Raw genomic sequence first — 24,365 nt, 5'->3', positions numbered from 1 at the left:
ATTATAATTGTCCGGAAACAAACTATTGCTGATTCTTGTTTCTAAATACCTAAAAGAAAAACGTTTTTCGAGTGTTGCCAGTCATTCATAAGACATTTTTTATTAAATATACATAGATTCATTAAGGTCCAGGTTCATAAAACTATAAAATTAATAAACGAAAACCTTATTAAACGTTTCTTTAGTACCGGTATTCAGTCATGAACAACAAGAGCAAGAATTTGAATACATTGAGAATATTACGAAGAACCTATGCCAATTTTAGTAGATATTTGTAAGAGTTTGCACTTGTCGGCACTAATAAATAAATTAAATCTATGAATTTCATAATGATTTTTTCTATTTGAAAATGGACAAAAGGAAAGAATTAAAATTGCAGAGGTGTTTGCCTCTAATCAGTTATTCCTAAGTTATTTGACTGTTTGGCTTTTTTATCCGATTCTCAGCATGATTTTTATTATAGAAGATCCACTGCAACAAATTTGTTATCTTATCAATCTGATCTATCGCTCCTAATGGAAGAGCGACAGCAGGTAGATGTCATTTATACCAACTTTTCTAAAGCATATGTCTGTAAATGTTCATACTCAATTAATTAATTAATTGGTTTAAAAGTTCATTTAAAGGGCGTGTTCTGAGAGTCAAGATAGGCAGGTGTCTCTCTGACCTTAGGGTTAGTAGGAAGCTTTTGCAGGATGAGTTGATAGCCTTTTCACTTGATATTATATAAAGAGGCTTGATCTAAATACCAATAAATGTTGTCAAATCAGCTTCACTCGCAATTGAAATGAATCGATACCAAGTATACAATAAATAACCATCCTATTAAAGATGTTTTTTCTATAAAAGATCTGAGTGTCACTTAAGATGACGGAATATTTACAATGTTACAGTGAAGGCTTCCAAGTTGCTGGGTTTTATTAGAAATCGTAATCATCTCTCAGTTGAGGCAACCAGACTCATTTATTGTCTCCTGGTCAGATCAGTCTTAGAATACTGATACTATGGCATGGTTCCCTTATCACCCAATTCATATTAACACACTGTTGAAAGGCTTTAACATAAGTCTTTTAAGCATTGTGCTTTTAGGTCTCATATTGTCATGGTTAATCATGACTACGGTTTTATTGAGTATCATCTAGCTCTGGCGCGATGTTCATCTTCAAACTTCTACACGGTAATATTGATTGTCCTTTTCTTTTAAGTCGTATAACATTAATTATTACATATCAGGGGCTTATCTAGACATAATGCTACTTTCAATGATCCTTTTCAGAGAACATTCTATAGAATTCATAGCCCTATCCATATGATTTTTCTAAATAAGCATCCTGTTTGTTGTAATGTCAACATTTATAATTTCAATATCAATCAGGTAAAAAGATCTCTTGCTTTTGATAAATTGTTGGTTTGGTAATTATGTTATTATATTATGATTTCTGTTAACCAAATATTGTGTTTATAATCTTGTCAGTTTGTAACGTTTAATGGGGTTTTCCCGTAAATAAAATAAATAAATAAATAAAAGAGGAATCTGAAATCAGAATCAAGATGAAGTTTGGATCAGTTCTTAAGAAAGCAGCGCATAAAAGAAAAAAGATGAAAATATAGTTATAAGAAAGGAGTATATCCATAATTAAAAAAAGATTTCGAAAAATGTCATCTGAATTGAAAACTGCGTGTTCGTTAATCAATAGCTTCTGGTTCCTTTTATTAATATAATCGTGATAGTAAACCTCATTTAAATATTACGTTTTCCAGTTTACTTTTATCAATGAAAATTCAAAAAAATTAATAGCTGTTCCTCTATGCTTACCTGCATCTTCTCAAAATCCAAATATGGCCTTTGCAAGTGCAAATTCCTAACATGCTTAGATCGTTTTCTCGGCGACACTTCGTAGTGCATCAACTTCGACGGTGGACTCCCTTTGCTCACTAAAGTCTTCCTCCCTGGTTTCACAGCCTCTAGAGGAGGGGAGGTTCTGAATCTCACTGGGGTTGTCCTACTTGCTAAAAGATTGTGGACCTTGAAGAAGTAAAACAACGTGTTAATCCTGTTGCCAAGGGTGTCGAGCCAATTAGAAGGTCCGCGGTGCATCATTTACCTCATCGTCAGACGATCCGGAATGTTCTACGATATGGCCATCCTCACCGTGACTTTTCAAATATGGCGAGCAGGAAGATGGCGGACTTAAGTTACTGTAGTGCGACATGTTCTCTTCGTTTTCTCTTCTATACCTAAATAATATTAAAGCCCTTGTTGAGTTTGGTATTCAGATTATTTATACGTTTTCTCATCTAACTTTTACACACCTACCAAAATTTTGTGACTCAGTAGAAACATTAAAAAATGTATTGAATCAGTCACTTGATAAGAAACAGCTTATATTGTAGTGTAACAATGAACACATACCTACTATTATAGAATATCAGTTCATTCTAGATTTTTTAAATTAAAATGTATATTGTTTTATTGGGTATCACGCCACTATAATTAAAATAATATAAAAAGTAGACACCAGTAGATTGATTTCGTAGGAACAGCTCCAGCTACCAGCTTAATATATTTTCTGAAGCATGAGATGGCGCCACAAGTTTAAAAGTCGAGTATGAATATTCTCGAACTAATTACGCTTAATATAACTCTTTACTGGATCAAAAACTATAACGGAATATAAATTTAGTAAGTACTCTAAACTTTATTGGTAAAAACACGTTGGATACTAATCCTCTAATTTTGGAATTTATTTTTGGAAGAGAAACTTTATACCACACTTATCAGAAACCACTCTACGTTTCTTAAATAATTTATAAGTAGGTCAGTCGATGAGTTTTAAAACACATTTAGAGAGACCATTTTACAGGAATACGCTAAACTATTTAACATAAAGGAACGGAGATCGATTTTTAACTTCAGTTAGTTCACATTGGATCTAGCTCTACTCAATCAACTGAGTGATTTGACTAACGATTAGTTTAAAACATTTTTTGAATGATGACCTTCAATATCTGTTTTTTCTCAAAAACAAGAGTGGTCTTTCATTATAAATGAACCAAGCAAAATCACAAATACGATAATTTTATATAATTATGAAAGCCGGATATCTGAAGTCTAAAGAGATTTATATGGATAAAAGCTAGACTTAAAAGTTAAAAGCTGCAAAGACTTTAAGTGATTATAAATTCTAAGAGAGCTACTCACAGGCCATCCCAGATAGGTAGGGCAAAAGACTATAGGTAATTATAGATGTTAGTGATAGATTTCTTTCCTATTTAAATGCTTCCTAAGTGGAAAGATAAACATAAAATAAATTAATAATAATGAAGTTAACAATTGACAAAATCTCTCATCAGCAAAATTGCTTCGAGATAACCTGATGGCCACCGACTCCATTACTTGGTTATCTTAAGATAACCAGTAGGTACAATAATATCCAAAAATTTGGCGGAATTTTACTGAATAAAGTTATAAGTACTTTGCCTCGGGATAATCCTGAGGGAAAGTGGACATGAGATCTATCCTGGATATGAACGAAGAATTTGTCTTTAAAGAAAATCTATTTTCTTGACTTCACTGGTTTCTTTCAAGGTGGACAGTTTCATTTTACTTTCATAGTCTTGATTTGCTACTATAGCTGAGGTGTTATATTCAAAAAAGGTTAAATAGCTTTAACAAAAGGAGGTAAGAGATTTATATACTTTAAATTCTCAGAACACTACCTTAAGGAGTTTTATCCCAGTCTCTGTCCAACCAAAGATCCCACCAGACAAATATACTCCCAAAAACATTGTAGAGTTTTTCCCGTTCCTTAGATGTGAATTAAAACAATCACAACGAAAATAGTCACGTAGTAATTTATTTGCACACTTAAAATACTAAACACGATCCCTTAGGACTACTAGAAATATTTATTTTCACTGTATTTATTTAGAAATATTTATGTGTGATTTAAATCACGCGCCAGTTTTTCGATCTTTATTTCACTAAACTGACAACTATGAACGATGCGGCTCCTTATATACCCGGCGGAATGCTGTTCCGGAAGATTTGCTCTAATATTCGAAATGCCCTGCAGTGTGCCACTTGTCATTTGTTGACAATATCAACGATCAAATTTCTAATTGTAATTAATTTGAAGAAAATTAAAACATCATCATAAGACAATCACCTAACTGGTTTTGAGTCACATTAATCATGAAACAAACTAACATTTTTAAAAATAGATTTGCGATAACACTTACCTTCACAATATTTTTTTTTGTGAAAATAACCATAGGTAAAATTTAAACAAAAATAAGTTGTGTAAAAAACTAATTTTACTTTATAAATTAGTGACAAGAATATAATGTATAACCTGAAGGATTTAGAATTTAGGTGAAAATATTAGTAAATTAATTGAATTAACGATTTTATCAAGGAGTTCTGAAAAGTCGTTGAACGGTGTTAAATAATATCATTTTAAGCAGAATTTATTAGAATATAGTTGCACAAAAACATTTAATATGAAACTTATAAATTGCTTTTATTAACTGGTTTTATAATGTGCTTATAAAACTAAGTAGAACACTCTTCTATATGTCAATCTATGTATAAATTAAATCACGAATTAACATACCGAGCAGGGAGCTTTATTAAAATGAATATCTATTAAAATATATAGTTGTTCAACTTTGAAAATAATGAAACTTGCTAAAATAGTCCAATTTCTCTAAGGGACTTGGTTTGGTTTAATTTTAAAAAAATTCCAAAAATTCAGTTCAATATCTGAAACCAATTCAATAAAATGTGAATAATTAAATCTAATATGTAAATATTGAACCTCAGTAGATACCACCCCATTATACAATTAAATATCATGGGAGTGCCTAATATAAAATAATTTCCATTTACAATTATTATAAAATATACACGCGCCTTCTTTAATTTCTATAACTTTATTGATTTAAATATACTGCCGTAATACCCAAGAAAACAGTTTTGGCATTAATTTAATAAAAAAATGTGAGGTTGTCCTAACAACATCTTACCTATCATGATCTCCAATCTGCGACCATTTTCTTTTCTCAGGCAGACAAACCGAAGCAGCCCTCAAAGGTTTCGGGATGGTTCTTTCACATTTGGAGTTGCTGTTGATCACTTCCAGTTCCTCCTCAGAGGAGTGAGGATCCTGTTGGTCCGGAGCTGGGCTCTCCATGGAGCAACCAGTATCTGCAGGTGAGACGCTGGACACTCTATCTGAGATTACTAAAAAAAAAATACTCCAATAAGATTAAGGGCTTTACAAGAACAAATTGGGTATAATAGTATTAAATCTATTAATTTTCCAACGTGGTGATCATATTTATAATAGGACGCGTGTCCTGACACATCGAAAAACAATTCAAAATACATTAATGTGTCATAAAAGCAGGTGTCTTAATAATATAATATGAAAATAAACCTTTTAAAAATAAATTTTTTGGCATAAGTATAGACAGAGTGTGTACGCCTCAAGTAATATTCAAACAACAATTAGTAATAAAAGTAGAACGTTTCAGGGTTAGTGAACTTTCGGCGAACATTATCGCACTGAAAATTTACTCACATCTTACTTATATGCCAAACTTAAAAATATAATATGTATGTAGGAATCGCGCGTGTTCGTTATTAGAGTCGTTAAAGTAATATTTTAGGTGTTGCAAAATCCGGTTGATTTAAACGTTTATTTGTTTATTATTCAATATTTTACTTAGTATTCAATAGTCATGAAAGTGATGTATACAGGTTGGGGTATTGAAGATTACGAACAATAATGATATCAGCATGCCGAATTTTGGATATGACTGTACCCTTCACTGTTCAAGGACTATCCAAAGAAGTCCATGACAAGACCAAAAAATTTTAAACTACAAGAAATGATCCTCTCTTAAAATAGGTGCAAGCAGAGATGATAAAATTACCTTGCAAACCAATGACAGTTACAAACACACTATCACTAAGTGACGTAGTGGGTTTTATTGTGAAGAAACCTCTGGAAGTTATCATAAAATCCCTTTCCAAATGAAATTACGGTTCCCGAACAAGATGACAAATTATAACCAAAATTTCAATTAACTAAATTCAAAGAGACGTGTGGTTACTACAACATAAGTACGACCTTCAGTGGACAGATAAAGGAGAAAAAGCCGAAATTCCAATGAAAACTGAAACAAAGAATGCTGAAATCAGTCTAATCTATAAATAAAAGAGCAAAATCCTGTCAAGAATACTTATAAGATAAGAGGAACACAAACCTTATTAACAGGCAAATATCAACATAAGGCTATCTACGTTTAGTCAATAATTACGCTCATAAGAATAAAATGACTTATCGTGTGTCTTAATGTATAATCGCCAAAAAGAAGTAAGAATCTGATTGACAGTTGGTGAACGACTCTCGCTGGACATAAAAAAAAAAACAGAATTCAGAAACAACTCCGAAAAACCTTCTATTCCTCGACATATAGATGGCGGTAATAAAGCGAAACTATCACTTCGAGACTGCACGGACTGTCAAACATCTGATATGTCATATAGAATGCAGCCATTCTTTTGTTGCTTCTAGAATTTTGCAGACGATTTCTTGTGAAAAAATATCCCTTTATATATAAAATCTCTTTATTTTCAAGATTTTCATAAATGACATACTAAAGTGGAAGAACCCTCTTTTAAAAGGGTTCTTCCACTTCCACTTCCACTTCCACAAGGGTTGAGGGGCAAGAACGACTGGAAGAAATGGTTTGTAATGCCCCAGAAGTAGATTAAAATATTGTCAAGGAATTGGGGAAAAACCACAGTTATGGAATTGAAAAGCTGGTTTTTTGGGTCACATTACTAATGATACTTTAAACGCCCAAAAATACCTTGAATTGCTGCAAACCCAAGTTCCTTCTACAATTCAAATCGTCACTGACTTAAGATCGCTCTATTTTCAACAAGACGGTTGTCCTGCTCATACTGCGAATATAATTAAAAAAAATTAACAAATACTTTTTCTAGCCATCTTATTAGGGGAACTGGCGATATTGAATGGCCCCCTAGATCTCCAGATTTATGCCCAAATGATTTTTATTTTTGAGGGGACTTTTATCTTAATGAGACACGAATTTTTTGTGCTAACCAATTTGTTTTTGCAAGAGAAAATTTTTGAATGTGTCAATTCTACTTCACCAAAAATTCTTTTAAAAATACGAAATAGCTTCAATGATAAGTTAACTTAATATTTAGCAAAAGAAGGAGTTCTCTTTGAGCCTTTTATTTAAAGAATATTTTTTTTAGTTCTTTTTTAAGAGTTTCCATTTTATTATTATTAGAATAACCCTTTAATTTTCATTATGCAATAAACAGTTTGAGATTACGATTCTATGTGGGTTGTATGTTACACAAGAAAACACAGAACTGAAGGAGACATTTTATTGAATCTACATAGAGAAAGCAAAATTTAGAGACCAAAAACTACTGCACTGACAGCTGACATGACATTGAAAAGAGAAAGACAAATGACACTTAACTTAAACGTAGTATAAATAATTACACCAATAGTGAAATATATGAAGACAAGTTTGCCAAATCCATCTGTTTATATTAACATTGTCACAAAAATATTTTCGAAATGCCTGAACTTTTATAAGTGAAATTTTATAATTAGAAGTAATACAGTTACCCCCATCAAGTAGACATGCGAGTAATAGAGTACACGAAATGCATGCATGCGCGTTGCTCTATTTTGCCGTTAAGTACCTCTCTATGCGCAATGATCGATTCTCCAACCTGTATAGCTACAACTGTATAGGATTATATAGTCATGTATGTGCCATTAAAAAAAAAAGAAAGATGTTTAGTAATAAAATGTTTTTTTTATAGTAACAGGCGACTTGTAAAGGATAAGTCGCATTTTTATTGATGGCAGAAGACGTCCGAAAGAGGACCATTAAAATACAGTTATATTCTTTTCAACAAACTAACAATGTATGCTATGTTGAATGCAATGTATGGGATGCTTCAGTGCCTTTTTCTTAAAAGGAATCATTAAATTGCGAGATATTTTTATTTGCTGCATATTTGCATATGAAGTTAAATAATCAAGAAATTTGTATATGGATTTGTTGCTTCTGCCCGCTTCTGGGTACTAATCATAAAACTAGCAATTTCAACCTTTATTAATCTTGGAAGAACAAGTCTGAAAAAATAAAGATGTTGATGAATATATGAACATTAATACCAACAGAAATTAAGAAACAGCTTTAAAAAAATGCGTTGGCTATTAATTGATTAAATACTACTTTAACGATTTCAATTAATGAGAGATATGTTTAGGCTTCTTAAAACGTGAAATTTCCTGTAAAATAGAATGTACATAAAGATTTTAAAATAAAAACAATATTTAACCTATTTACGATACTTCATTATGAAATTAAGACACTTCTATAAGAAAGAATAATCATCATAAATATTCGTAATGTATTTAGGTAATATTATCATTATTGGAGCATTACTGTTAAGCAGTTTCAATGCCATAGATGCCTGAATATTTTGAAAAATTATCTTCAACATTAGGAAAGGTTATCATATTCGTAAGAATGCAAATATTAGTAGGAGATTAATAGGAACACTAGTTAGATTATGCGAAGAAAACCATTTTTTATAAAGGAAAAAGAGTTTCAATTTCAATATTCAACGGCGCCAAAACTTCTGTAAGAATGCTGAAGGCGAATCATACATTTGCAGTTCGTTCAATCTATGCAGTAAAATATTTAAAAGGAACAGTTCCTTAGTTGTGTTAATGACAAGATGTGGTGACAACTTTAACATAAAATTCGAAGAAGTTCCTTTCATCTAAGTGAACAATTAATAACTGTACACCAGGGAGGTTCAAATTCTTTGAAACTTGAACTTTGAAAATGTGAAATTAATTTAAGTGTGGTTATGTTAAAACCTATTTTAAATCTTGTTTCCTTATTGGAAAAATACCAGTTTTTTTCGCCGAGCACCTACTGAGTTATTCGAAAAAAGCATCAAAAGAAATAAACCGCACCTTACAAATCAAGTCTAGTTCTATGGCCACCACTTTCAACGACCGGCCTAACGAATAATTAATATAGTTTCTCCGTCAACTTATAATTACACCATTTTTTAGCGGAAATTGTTCAATGCTTTGAAAGTGTAAACACTCCCATCTGTATGCGTAAAAATCTGCAGGCGGCACAAACAACTTTTTCTATATATCGGAGGTGTTAGCTGGAAAAAAACCAAAACGGCATTATGCAATCTTGTAAAAATAATCTGTTACTACATTTTGTATAATAATGGTGTAGTTGTAAAGGTTTCAGTGGTCGTGCATATTTATGACCAAATGCCAAGGTGTACGTGGCAAACGCAATGTAAATTTTCCATATTTAACATGTACTTTATTCTTTTTCACTTATTTATTATGCGTATGCTATTCGAAATAAATTATTTGTCACTCACACCAAAATATACAATCGACATTCTCTGGGCAATAAATCAATCAGCATCTCTGGGAATAGTTTACGCCATAAATTAATTTGTGTCATTATATTAAAAATTTAATACAAAATCGGTTATTATGCAACATATTATATACAATGGGTTATAATAAAAAGTAAGTACACCGTAATTCATTTTTTTATTACACCGCCACATATTAAAAAGGTATAAGTTATTCTGTTGTATTATTTGAAAGAATTTTAAGGAACTTTCAAATCACGTGGAATTAATTAGAAAACAATGCACCAGGAAACGATTAAACTTATTGCTGAAATTGATTAGTTCATCAACTTCCCAAGAGGGATGATATGTTTTTGAAATATCATTGCAGCAATTTTATAAATGACAGAAATGGAATTTCTCTTGACTTTCGGGTTAAGTAGAATTGGACAATTTATCATAAGTTTCAAAAATTACTTCATTTTACTCAAGTGGTTTAAGAAATAAGTCAATCTTTTGTCTAAATCTGTTAGTGACCATACATTTCCAACAGTTCATCGAAATGTAAGTAAGTTGAATGAATGAATTTATTATAAACGTGATCAAGAACAAATCATCACAGCGACGGCAAAAGTTAAGACAACCAGAAAATTAATACTCTCTTATGACTCTATGAGAAAAACCGAATAACTTCGACTAGATGCTTACCTTCCAAAAAGTTGATAGAGTTAGGAATTTGTATTGAAAATTAACAGGAGCATTGTGCAATGAATACGGAGTGCATTTGAAGGATTGAATTGAATTGTCGAAACAGTGGGCTGCCAAGGGAGTTGTGCATATAGGTCTCCTGATCGACCCGTCAACACCCCGACTACATGGTCAACGGTTTCATTCTCCTCACAGCACCATCGGCATTTCGGGTTGTCCCCAATACCGATAGTATGGACATGGCTTCTTAAGTGCCAGTGACCGGTTAAAAGACCTGTCACTAGCCGAATTTCGCGTCTTTTTAGGCGTAGTAGATTTTCTATTTTTCATACCAGGGGACTCAGTCCATCTTCGGTGGGTCCACTTGTCCAGCAGACCCTTCATTGACGCGACCGCAACGCATTTGGCGATACCAACTATGGGTTCCGGCCCCATCGGCATTTGAATAATGTAATATTTAAAACATCAACTGTTATATCAGGAAAAGTGTACATATCTCTGCTTTTAAAGTACTAGTATTATAGTTATACGATTGATCCAAAGGTGTACTATCTGAATTTTGTACTAAGATTATCCTGTCAAAGTTTCCAAATGTAAGTCTTATAGATGTAAATCGTATCTTTGCTAATAACAACACAGTTTCATTAATGCATAAAATATTACATCGAAATTATTTACTAGAGGCCTGTCTTTGTTGTATATTATCGGAAAAAAAAACTTAATTGGAGTTATAACAGTTACTCACAGAATCTATTCGAAATATTTTATCCATGTTTTCTTGAAATATATTATGGAGAATTAGAAAATTAATAGGAATGGAAAATTTATCTCCAAGTTTCAGTGAAATTCGGATAAAGTTCAACTTGTACACTGAGAAGCGCTCATTTTGGATATTTCCACCCCCTAATGAGCTACTGTTTGTTTAACTGGAGCCATTCTACTCATACTTTCAAAATATTTGCACATATTTGGGCTACAGAGATTGCTGCAGGTTGGAATTTAAGAAACTGGGGGGAAATTCTTACATTACCATGTGCCTATATCTAGCAATGCTTACTGTAAGCCACGGGCAACGTTCGTGGACTTATGACTCATACTGATGTTCATTCTCACCAAACTAGAAATCACAGATCCTTGGTGCAGCCGGATCGAAGACTCTACAGATCAGATTTTTAATATGTTGCCTATCTCTGTTCCTTGCTGCATTCAAGGTCAATATTAGGGACTACCTAATTAAACATGCCTTTAACTATCTTCACAAATATCTCCGGTTCAATTTTACTGATCTATAGACTGATTGGTTTTACTCTCTTAATATGTGAACATTTGTTTTTTATTGTGTTTTTTATAATAAGTTTTATTGTATTTTTTTTCTAGGATAATGCTCTTTCCTAATGAGGCCTAAGTGCAGCACCCTCTGCAATTACAGATACAAATACTATCGTTTTTTTAAAATCTCAATCTACAGTTGAAGAGCTGGAGTACCTACTGAACATGTAAACAAATATATTATAATGAGCATGTTTCTAAGTTAGACAGGCTAGTGGTTGGTTTTGAAGGTTTGTTAAAAAGAAGATTTAGTTCTACATTTTGCAATCTGACAAGTGTAAGCTTAGTATAAATTACTAACTGCCATTTCAAAAATCTGTATGAGAATCTACATTTCAAGTAGTTTTATCTTTAGGAACTTAATTCCGTGTTTGTTTCGGATAAGTTTTAAGTGTGTGCATGCAGACAAAACAACTTTTATCAATATTATTCAATAAGAAGTCTATATTTAGATCCCTATTAAAAAAGCGTAAAGTCCATATGGCGGGGTGATAAAAATGTATCTCATAACTCATATCGAGGTGTTGTGTATATATGAAATCCATGTGAATATTCCTGATTATTAAGTTACCCTCTACACATACACTTAACCTCGTATGGCTTTATCCCTAATTATACTCGAGAATATTTATCAAGCTATTAGGATGATCTATTGTTAGCCAAGATGCTATAAATTGACATAAGCAAATAACGATCTATTCAATAAACATAATGGATGCGTTTTGAGTACATATCTTTACAAACATCAGGTAGAGAAGACGGATCTTCAAGACCCCTATGTAATAAGATTCATTGTTCGATTTCTTCTTAAGGTTTACTATTACTATACCTAGTATTGAAAAGACGATGTATGACGTAGTATACTATATCTTCTCTTCTTTAAGCCTGAGACGGAGCAAATCACGCTGCATGGGGGCCAACCTTCTAAAAATATGCTGCACTCTTGTCAGCCACTTGAAGTTTTAAATAAAATTCTCGGAAGGAGCCCGTATAGTTGCTATTTTTGAGTAGGTATTCATCGTCGTGGGCTTTCTTTGCATCATTAAAAAAAGATTTACACATAGAATATATAAAGGGAATTTTAGTGACCATTTTATTTATGAAGTTCGACTTTCAGTAAATAAGATTTCACAACACCAGTTTTTTTATACTTGTTTTTCCGAGAAAGGAATTTGACACACAGCTAAATATTTTGTCAATTTCATTAGGTTATTTAAATGGAACATCCTAATTCGATCAAGTTTTCTCGTATTTGCATAATACTTGACAGATAGTGGTACAGAATGATTGGGAAGATAGTACAAATATTGAATTTAAAAAATGGGAACTTAGTGGCGTTATTCCAATATCAATATCCAGAATATTTTAAAAGCAGATCATCAGACATCGATATAACCTTATACAAACTAAAAGTAATTGAAGTAATTGTATTTGAAAAGTCAAATAGAAACCCTTTATTTCCATTTATGCTCTTTTTTCTTAATCCCCTTGCTTAATATTGTATAGACTTTACTAAGTCATTTATAATTCACATATTTGACTATAAAATATGCTTACATTTCCACATAGAATCATTTTCCTATTCATAGGTTTCCACAATCAACCCTTTCCTATTCATAGGTTTTCTATAATCATCGATGCAATTCTCGGAAAATCAAACTCTTTCCTGTATCCATAAAACGATTCTTATTGAAAAATATCTTTATTGGCAAGAAAATTAACTTCACATCGAATATACAGCAACAGAAATGACTTACAAATACAATAAATTGGATCAATTTCGAAGCGATATATGCATATTTCATGGAAAAAGAAAATATCCGTTGTAGTCGCTATTTTGAAAGTACTAGCCCATACGGCTGTCATAACAACGGATTGATGGCAGATTCATTTGCCTTAATTTATTTAAAATTTTGATGGTTAGTTCAAAATAAATTTTTTTATAACCATAGAGTATAGTATTTGTAGAAATGATAAGCAACACACGTGTACACCCCAAATAAATATAACAGATATGGTGAGAGGAAATCTTATTTATTTTTTATATAAACACTTATTTTGGATGTAGTAAACGCACCAGTAATATACGAGTGTTTTTGGAATTTTTTAAGATTATAAGCCTTTGCAAAATATTATTAATTTGTGGGCGATTAAGAGTTATGTAATAATGATCCGGGTTTTTGGCATATTGCCTGATAAATCATTAAAAAAAAAAACATATTTTTTTTTTCTTTGATAAGAAGAAGCGTGTGCGTGTCGTTTGTTTTTTGAAGGTCGAATAATAAAGAGCGATTATTGCAAAAAGCAATGTAGACCTAAAAAAATTCATCTTAAAAGACACAAAAATATTGTTAGATACATACATCAGAAAGTCAAAAATAAAAATATTACGTTAATATCTCTGGTTATATTACATTTTAAATAAACATCACTATATAATATTATTAGATCCTAGGATCACAAAATCATTGTTTGATCAGCACAATTTTAGATATCCAACTAAAAAATATAGAAAATTGTCAATTTAATGAATCAATTGGTTGAAGAATCTTTTTAAGAATTTTAATTTATAACTTAAGTATTGATTAATCAACGATTCAGTCAAGTCAAGATTTAAGACATAACTTAATAATAAACTTAATGGCATAGTAGTCATAGTGTAGCTCGCCTGGTCCTCCATTTTTTTCGCTAAGAAGTTAGGAACATTTTGAAACAACAGCACACATCCTTCAATTGATGTCTTCCATTGGTCCAAACTAGGTTGAAATTTTCATGGATACCTTCTGGATGATAATTTTCTCTCAGCTAATGGATTTTTATCTTTATCCAATGGAGTTTCAGTAGCTTTCCAAAAGATGCTTTGAAAAGTACAGTTAGTTTACATGATTATAATGGATACCTTTTTTTGAGAAGCTATTAGACTCATATTCTCATAGGTACATCAGGCATCCATTACTGGTCGACAGATGTTTCTTTCTTTCTCTTCTCATTTTGATGAATATGCATAAGATACCGTGGATTTAGGAAATTCTAAAAAAATTAGAAACCATTTGACAAATATTAATAACTAATGAACTCGTCTGAGACGTGAGCCACTGAACTCGTATTTTTATAGATCCATCTTTCATCTTTTATTAAAAAATTTATAGGACATACTATGGATACTAGGTAAAAACCCATGGATTGAAAAAAAAGCGAAAAGCCATTCGGCGAACAGAAGTTAAAAGCCGCTGCACTTTTTTTCTAGATTTATTAGACTCTATCCCTCGTCGAAAACTGTATCTTCATTTTAATGACTATAATTTAAAATGAAAACGAATGTAGTACCTTTTAATGGACCTCTTTCGTAACTATATGGACGTCTTTGCACCGAAAAGTATATTATTATTGAACGTCCATCTATTTCTTGTCTATTGAAATCTCTATTCTATTCTTCACACTAGGCATCAACAAAATACCTGTCCAGTGGACAATTTTACTTAATGGTCCTAGGGGCCGCAAAGTTTGTGACATTTGTATAATCCTATGAAAATCCAATGATTTTTTTAAAGAAATTAAATGGTCCACTGGACATTCATATTTCAAAAAAGAAGAAACATTTGGCTATTTATTGGATACATTTGTTGCTATCTGGAAAGGCTTTATACTCACTACGAAGGAACTTATAATTCAAGAAGTAATTGGCAAAGAATAAATGAAGTTTGAGGTAAGATTAGGAAATAAAGTAGATTCGGGTGAAATTCAATATTTTAACTCGATGTTTGTTCAAGGCTATAGCATTGATAAACAACCAAACCAAATTCAATGATTTTTACTCCAATTACTAATCAACAGTTGTTCTCAAATAACATATATTTTACCAGTGTGTTGAGGAATGCACGTTTACGTAGAGTTTGTTCCTTTTGTGTGCTACATAAATGCTTTTTCAAGAAATATTACGACTCCATAAGAGTTACGTATGCTCATGTATGGCGCATAAAAAAATTTCCTGCTCTGGCGCTTATTTTACGTAATTTCCTGGGTAATCAAATTTATACATATCGACGTTGGAGAAAATGAAAAAGAAAATGGCTGGAAGCCAAGAAAGTAACCAGTTGATTAGTAATATTGAATTCATTACTTATTCTACCGGCGGCATGACCTCTGAACCCCGTTTATTGTCGCATAATGTAATTTACAGTTTAACATTAGGACTTACATAAGCTATTGAATAAATACTCCCTAGAGAACATAAGATTTTGTACAGAAACCACAATACGCCTTACCTTTATGCGAATTATACTAATAAGAAGACATATCGCATAAACAAAATGGCCAGCCAACATATTTGAGGATCAAAGACTGGAGGTCACGTACTCACTGTCAGCAGGAGGTACAGGTCCAGTTTCTAAAACTGTTGGATGATGAGGAAATCCCTGGAAGACCAACATCTTTAACGGAATCTATAATTCTGGAAATATCCCAAAAAAAGGCTGCAATCAGAATTTACAACAAATGCGAAGAAAAGATATCCGTAAACCAGTTTGGTATTATAAAATCAGTCGGAACCAGGGAGGGCACTCTTTGGAGTTCAGGTTCTAATCCAGAGATGTTAACTGTGCTGTATACGCATGTCTAAACATGGAATAGTCTTTCATAGTTATTGAAAAGGAACATTTTAGCACTCTTCTCTTACCCAAGTCTTACCCAAATATAGACATAATTATTAAATTTCTAGTGATAGCTATACTGTGGTCTCTGTATTTCCGCTATGGAGTCTAGGCCTGTTTTGGTTCCTATTCTGTTTTCGCACTGCCTCCAGTGCTTAGACGATTTTGAGAGTTAATTTTTCTATAGCCATAGTTTTGTTTGTATACATAGTTTTTGTATACTTATATTAGTGTATATGGTTTCTCTGATTTTTAAATTTGTACCATTTTTGTCTCATGTGCACCACGTGCTGACGGGTACAGACTAACGATTTGAGTTACAAGCGAGAGACACTCCTATTCGGCATTGTAAATACTATTAAAATTAAAATCGTTTTATAATTAAATATTTGGCAAATAAAGCGTATTTCAATTTAAATTTGAAAAAATACGAAAAGTATAGTGAGGAAAGCAGATCAGTCCATAGAATTAAATACGTTTTAAAAGGTTCTCCATTTCCGTAAAGCCAATTAGAAAACCGCGGCGCAACTCCCTGGAAAACTGTAATGGATTTCCATCAGCGATAATTTGAATGTAATCGTATTCCCACTAATGAAGGAAAAAGGGAAAAATCCCGGGTTACGAGGAGTTATGGAGAGAACTGTTGCAAGTGCAGTTTTTAACCTTGTTAATGTACATATATGCGTATCATGCTCGTGTAGAAAATATCGAATATTAGTGCATACGTATTTGTTATGCACTTATGTATAATATAACAATAGCTGGAAGGCAAGATAAGCCAGGACTCAAGCAATTATCGATCATTATCTACGTAGGTACATATATCTACTATTAATCATGAAGCCGGGTTTAACATGTCATTTTTAGAGAGCATTATCCAGACAGATGTACAAGAGATAGTTGATTAACTATTTTAACCAATTCTTATGTTATAATTGCTCCAGAAAGAACATCTAAAAATCATCTTGTATTTCGAAAATATGGTGATCCGAAAATAACAATAAACAATTACTATACTGGTTGCCAAAATATTGTAGCGTTTTTCTCATTCGTTAGATGTGAATTAAAACAATCGAAAATAGTCAACTAATTTATTCATACGCTTACTCTACTAAACACGATAACTTACGAGGACTAGAAATATTTATTTACTACTATTTATATCCGATTTAAATATCGCGCCAATATTCCGCACTTCACCACATTGAACTGTCAACGGCGTCTCCTTATATACTCGGCTGACCATAATTCCGGAAGATACGCTGATCTTCGAGACGTCGTGCGATGTTCAACTTGCGTCATTCCGGAATGACTGAGAATCAGAACTATTGCAAAATATGGCTACTAGGTATATGTCCAAAAGTTTAAAAAATTTTCCAGTTACTTGTAAATAGAATTCTGGGAGAATGCTTGATTGTGACTAAATATATTAATAATCCGAATATTATCTTGATATAAAATAAAGTACAAGATAAACGCCGCATGCAAAGCCTATTTATTTTATTTTGCATTTTACCTATATATGTAGATGAAAAAAGACCTCAAATGACTAACAAAATAAGTAATTAACGTAGATAAAAAAGTTGTCGTGTAGCATTTCGTAATTGTTATTTTTAAAATCTATAAACTCAATTAATCAAAGGTGAACTTGAAATCGTAGAAAACATTTTTTCGTGTCCATGAACTTAGATCAACTCGATAAACAACGGCAAACTAATATTGTGTGGGCTTTTATGGGTTGTCGTCATGTTGTCTTATTTATGACAAGAGTTTGAAGAGAAATTTTAAAGCTTTTTTAATATTTTTCGTGTTTATAGGTTATACTTAATTTTATGTTTTCTTTAGAGAGTCAAAATTACAAGAAAAATCAACTGAAATAAATTTAAAGCTTTTAATTTTTGCGATTAATAATGGTGATTTTTCATTTCAAATATTTGTTAAATCAGCAATTTATGATATTTTAGAAGTAAGTTTTGGATAATTTTTTAGTTTTTTAGCCAGAACAATGTTTATTTCACAATAATGTTTTTTCTACATTTTCTGTTCTGATTAAGGAAGTATTGTGTGTAGCGCCATCTACAGGTTGTGCACTCTCCTCTTTTAAATACATAATACTAAAAGTCAAATTTTATTGTTTTTATGAGAAGGGTACGGTCGTTATTTTCCAAAAGGTCACTCCGGCAATTTTTGTATAATTTATTTGTTTATTATTTGCGCTCACGTACGAGCGGAGTATGGCACACCTTGCTATTGTTGGAGGATTCGATGACTTCTAAACAGCAGCTGTAATATTAATTCTATTGGATGTATATATACATTTTTTTTTGATAAAACCCTATTTGGCAGGTTATACTAATCAGAAACAATTTTATTTGCGATATATTTACATGTAAGTTCTTTAAATATATCAAAGTACAATGTATATTATACTAATAGATATATTGTTTGGTAACTCGCAGCAGAAGAATATGATATGCCTTTTTTCGTATAGATTGATTTTTAAATTATAAAAGTTTATTTTTTTATCATATAATTTGCACAAATTGCTAATTTGACCTACTTTGTAGCTAATAATGAAATATGGTTAAATATGGTTAACCTTTAAGCCTAAAAATTGGAGAAATCTACCAGGCAGCAACCGTTTTTTCAATGAGATCAAATATGGCCTTGAAAAATAAATCAATAAATTCCGTTAAATATCACCAGAGGTATTCTACAATGGGGTGTATTATAGAAATCCTTTGGGGTGTAAAAAACTAGGGTACTAAAACTCGAAGGGTGAAGTCCCTTAAACATCAGCTCTTAAATGGGCCTTTGTATGTATGTATAATTTAATCCTAAATACACTTGTTTTTAATAAAGAAGATTAAAAAGCCTTTTCAGGTGTCAGATTAAAAGGCTTTAGTTTTTAAAATTCTCATAAACCACCCGAGTTACTCGAAAACTAATTTATCTTTTTGTGAGAACAAAACTTTAACATAATTATGTTATATGTACATACATGCCGTACCATATGTAGTTACGTTACAATTTGATTAGGAATATTAAATTTACATTTAGGATCAAGAGATAAAAAAACTAAAGTCTAAAAATTGATGTAAACCTCAAAATACTAAATAGCTCCTTAAAGGTAAGAAAACATCAAGAGATGTAACTTTACGACTTTTGGAATACAATATTTTATATATCCACTAGATCAACATTGAAAAAATTTTAAGATTTTAAGGTTCTAAAGTTTGGAACTCTTAGTAGCTAAGACTTCTTCTGCTACGTCTCCAAAGAATCGAACATTCCCAATAATGGAATATCTAGGACCTTAAAATCCTTAAATAATATGAACATCTTTTACTTCTTCTCCCATACACCCGTTTTCAGCATATTTTACCTTTAATAGATTATTCAGGGCCGATGGATATAGATTTACCACTAAATTTTACTCATAGAAGCTAAAACGGACAAATTCTGGTCCTTCATACGTCTTTAGCAGCTATCAAAAAAACGTGTCTATAAACGAGTAAAAGCTAATATTGGCAATTAATTGATTGCGAGCTTGACAAGGTCTTATCTCAATTTTATTTATTCATTTTTGATTTTTTGTCCGTCGAGTTCGGCTAATAGCCCTGAGATTACTATGCAAATACAGTTCTATCCATAAAATGACTTAGCAGCTGTAGAACGACTCGAGTTTCAAAGTCGACTTTAAAGCAATAAACTTTCATTCCTTTCTTCAAACAAAGATAACACCCTACAGCAAATAAAATAATCAACTAAATTTACTACACGTGTTACATATACCATTTCGGGGACATGAGATGAGCGTAAATTAAACAAATAAAAAGATTGACAAAATAACAGATGTTTTGAAGGTCACGGTTACCTAAAACATCTGACACCAATGTTTATATAACGTTTCACGAATATTTATGCCAACTTTATTTTTTCTTAAAACTGCTGTAAATTTTCCTAGAACCAACCAACCACTCTAATCGACAAGATACTGTTTTACAACCTGAAAGTTTAAATAACGATACGAGTATTTATATACACGCATCTAATTTCTGGTTGTAAAACCTTTTATTCAGATTTCACTTGATAATTATTGCCATCATTAAATTTCTTCCTCAGTTTGATTTTTTCTTGCCAATGGCCGCCTTTTTAACTTTAACGTCAGTCGATGATTCACTTGCTTTTACTGTTAGATCGTGTGGGAATTGCTTAATTTTTTCTTAGTTTATTAAACGGTGTGATTAGCTAGATGCCTTAAAAGAATAGACCGCTTTATACTAGTAGATAATAAATTGCATTTTTTTCTCGTTAAATAAGTAGGTTTAAGCAAATGGGCCATTTGTATGCTAAAATCACACTTAGGGAATATATAAGGTAAGAAGAGATGATTATACAGGAAGGATTTGGTTTGAACTGAAAATTGTATCAATTAGATAAAAGCATTTTATCTGAAAATGGATCACATACTACATGGAAAAATGTCTTCAGCAATGATAACTACTCTCACTATACTGTTCATAATCCAGATCATGTTAAATGAAAATTGATGACGACCTTGATAAAACAACTGATACAAGTACAGAGAAAGTTAAATTTTAAAAATAATAATAAAGCAGAGAAATGAAAGTAGAAGTTAAAAAGTTATAAAAATTAGTGATATATAAGAGTCGAGTAGGAGGCTCATGTATAATTAGGCAAATAGTTATTATCAAAAATAATTTCTAAAACTGCATGAAATCCTAAATTCAAATATAAGTAACATTCAAAATTCAGGATACCCGTGATTTTAGTTGGATACTTGGAGCTTACATAAAACAACTGATCCAACTACATTAGGTACCAAGCAAAAAGAAATAAAATTAATTAAACTCTATCAGTGAAAGTTGAGAAATTCACAATTGGAATTGTTGAGAGACAAATATTCTTTGGAGCAGCCATATCTGAGGAGAACCAGAGTAATAAGTCTTCCTATGAAAACTACAATCATAACAATGGAGAATTAAACCGAAGCTTGCTTCAATAAATAATAATTATAATTGGAAATCTCCAATCTAGATGAATAGAACGAAAAATTTGAACTGGGTGCCATGTTTGAGTCATAATATCACATGATTATGACGTGACAGATGGGAGTTAGTAAACGTGTAGCATTACACGGTAGAACAACGCACCCTGATTGTCAAAAATTATTACCAAAATGGTGTAAACTTTCACTATTGCGACTATTCGTAAAGTGCGTCCAATGTTTAGTCATGCATTTTCAGTGATGAGACCCATTTTCACCTCGATGGCTTCATTAATAGGCAAAATTGTTGCAGTTGTATCAGTAAAGTACCACCACATGTAGACAATAACTTTATTGAAAATTGCGTCAAAAGCAAAGCCGTGGCGGCCATTTACAAGATATTTTGTTGCATACATAATTCCCAAATGTATATTTTCAGAATCCAGATAACTTTTACTAAAAATGAATGCTTGCATAAAAGAACTGATCCAACTACCGCAAGCAAAACGCCAAATTTAAGAAAACTAATAATAAGCCTGATTCACTGTTAATTTAATAGAAATATAGAAAATTTACAGTTGCAGGAATGGTTAAGTTACAGCACAGAGATAATTTTAGCTGAAAATTGATGCTTGACTTACGTTGAACCACTCATCACACAACACAAGTACAACAAAAAAAACGAAATTTCATTCATTTAAAAACAAGTGTAGAAGTTTCTCAAAAAACAGAAAGAAAGGAAATGCCTAGTTACTCGAAAAATAGAAAACAATATTCATATTTTCTATGAATATATATGAGGGAAAGCATACATATAATCTGTTTCAATGGTTTCTTCTGACAGACAATTATTTGCACATTATGTAACAGGAGCAATAGAAATCAATCAGCAATAACCTAGAATGCATTTTTATGGATAAAGAAATGTTATAAGTGTAGAAACAAGAGGTATTTAACGAGACTTCAGATTTATCCAGTTTATTAGGATACATTTTTCTGTATAGTTAAAAAACAGATTCAGATCACGGTAGGGCTGTTTATCAAAGAGAATTCAGAAATGGTATTCAAACAAATATCTGGGGTAGACCCTGGAAGAGGTTATAATCGTGATTCTTTTAATTAAAGCAAGATATCATCGTAGCTATAAACGAGGAGTTTATTCCAATAAGTATACAGTTTAGGAATTAAAACTATCACAGCAAATCTTTGTCATGAAACTAAAAGATACTCGTAGTAGATGATGATTGGAATGTTAAGATTTGGTAGGATATGATTCAAGTACTATTAAGAATTTTTGACTTGATTATACGCAATGTGATTTTCTACTAATGAATCTTGTATCAAGTAACTTATGATTAAGTAAACCAGTTTGTTATGTTATAGTATACTTAGTAATTTCATCATATCGATTAAAGCATAAGCAAATGCGAATATGACATCGAAACATAACCCAATGCAAAACTCTAGCACCAAAAAACAAGAAAAATGCAGAAAAGGAAAAAGGAGGATGCACATGAGTAGTTGTTATGTCAGACAAGACCACTGCAAGTCCACAACATCTTTGTTAATCTGTAAATAAGTTATACTACATTCTTAAAGTTATAAAAACATATTTATATTATGCGAAAGCGTTTCCTTAGAAGTCTTACTATAAGCGATTTAAATCTTATTAAAGCCAAAAGGGTGATACTGTTCATCTTTTGCTCTCCATTAACTAGCCTAATCCGGACCTTAAGATGTAATATGACTAATATGTACCATCGTTTTATATAGGTGATACAGACTTGACAAGAAGTGATTATTATTGCTATTTTCTCATTGGTTCTCACCGGCAATCCAAATAAATTTAGAGAAAAACTATATATAAAATTTGAACAACTTCTGAAATCATGATTAACATATTATCAAAAAAAAGTAGTTACCATATTTACCTTGTTTTAATAAAATTAATTCATTTTTATTTCTAACTATTAAGTATCTATTATAATATACATACGGTTGCGTCAATAATAATAAGTAGGCACTTTATCAAAGTGGCATTAAGAACAATGAGATTTATTTTTAAATTTGTATGCTGGTCAGATTAGTATTTGCAAGTCTGCATCAATAATGGCTTGATTGTTCCTACTTTGAATAATTTAAAGCTTAACAAAATCAGCAGATTATAAAGTACAGATTATTATCTTGAAACTAGTTTATTTTAAGTGGGAAAAGAATATTAAATATTTAGATAGGGTCATTCTGACTCACATTGCTTTATAATTTACATAAATTGCTTGAAAGCACTGTAAGAAGTACAAATACACTGATGTTGATAGAAGAGATTAATTCCCCCGCGCGATAAGAGCAAATTAAAAATAGAAGATGAAAGATGTCCATTTCAAGTGCAGCTTCTCCAATATTATGTAGTATTGAAAAGGACCTGATATAATGAACTGAAATGTTTGGATCAGAAGACTTTACCGTAAATCATACTTTGGCGAATACAGCACTTTGCAAGGTAGCACCAACCAAGAAGCGCATAGCGTATCTAAGGTTTGGTTTGGTGAATGTTTTCTCCAAAAATTAAACCTACAAAAAGGAAGGCGAAATTTGGCTAATGGACTTGGAAGCTACCGACCGCTAAGTTATTGATTAAATTCATCATGCATCCGTTTGAGTATTTTTTCTGCACAGACAGAAATCTCTGGATAAAAGAATTATGCACAATTCTGTAAATTAATTACTTTAAAAAGGCTCTCAAAGGCTCTCAGTAAAACACTATCAACAAACAAACACTGGAGACTAAGGAAGTCTGGATACTTGCAAGTTGGAACGAAGCAGGTTGACTTCATTTGTTATAAAAGTACAACTGCGCTCGCAAATATTCCCATTACGTTTACAAAAAATTAGGTAAATTGGGCGATAAAAAATCAGGTAATCGCGGTAGTTTGTTACAACTTAACCTTAAAAACCAGTAGTTTCAAGGACAAATCGCTATCTGAATTTCAAAGCCAATAAATGGCACACATAGGCAGAGAGTAGAGAAGGAGTTCTTGTTTTTCGAATTAGATAAAGTTTTGCACATTCACGAAGAACTATAATCTTTGATGGCTGTTTTGATGGCAAGAAATAAATTAAGAACGTGATATATTGAATTTTATATGTAGCGGCAAGACGATTGGAACTGGTTTTAGAGAGTGAACGCTCCTAATATGGATCT

The 24,365-nt window shown here is 31.7% G+C and overlaps 1 protein-coding gene across 1 annotated transcript in view; it reads right to left on the bottom strand.

Moving 5' to 3' along the window:
- The window catches only part of LOC126737096 (uncharacterized), a 50,887-nt gene that overhangs the window by 18,495 nt on the left and 8,027 nt on the right, over positions 1-24,365 (bottom strand). The window contains exons 3-5 of the mRNA XM_050441808.1: positions 5,029-5,245; positions 2,106-2,238; positions 1,817-2,026 (exon numbers count right to left, since the gene is read on the bottom strand). Of these exons, the coding sequence (XP_050297765.1) occupies positions 1,817-2,026; positions 2,106-2,238; positions 5,029-5,245 (560 nt within the window). The remainder of the gene's footprint in view (positions 1-1,816; positions 2,027-2,105; positions 2,239-5,028; positions 5,246-24,365) is intronic.

Source organism: Anthonomus grandis, chromosome 6 (genome assembly GCF_022605725.1).
Source record: "Anthonomus grandis grandis chromosome 6, icAntGran1.3, whole genome shotgun sequence".
Taxonomy (NCBI): Eukaryota; Metazoa; Arthropoda; class Insecta; order Coleoptera; family Curculionidae; genus Anthonomus; species Anthonomus grandis.
This window is presented reverse-complemented; position numbering and strand designations above follow the sequence as displayed.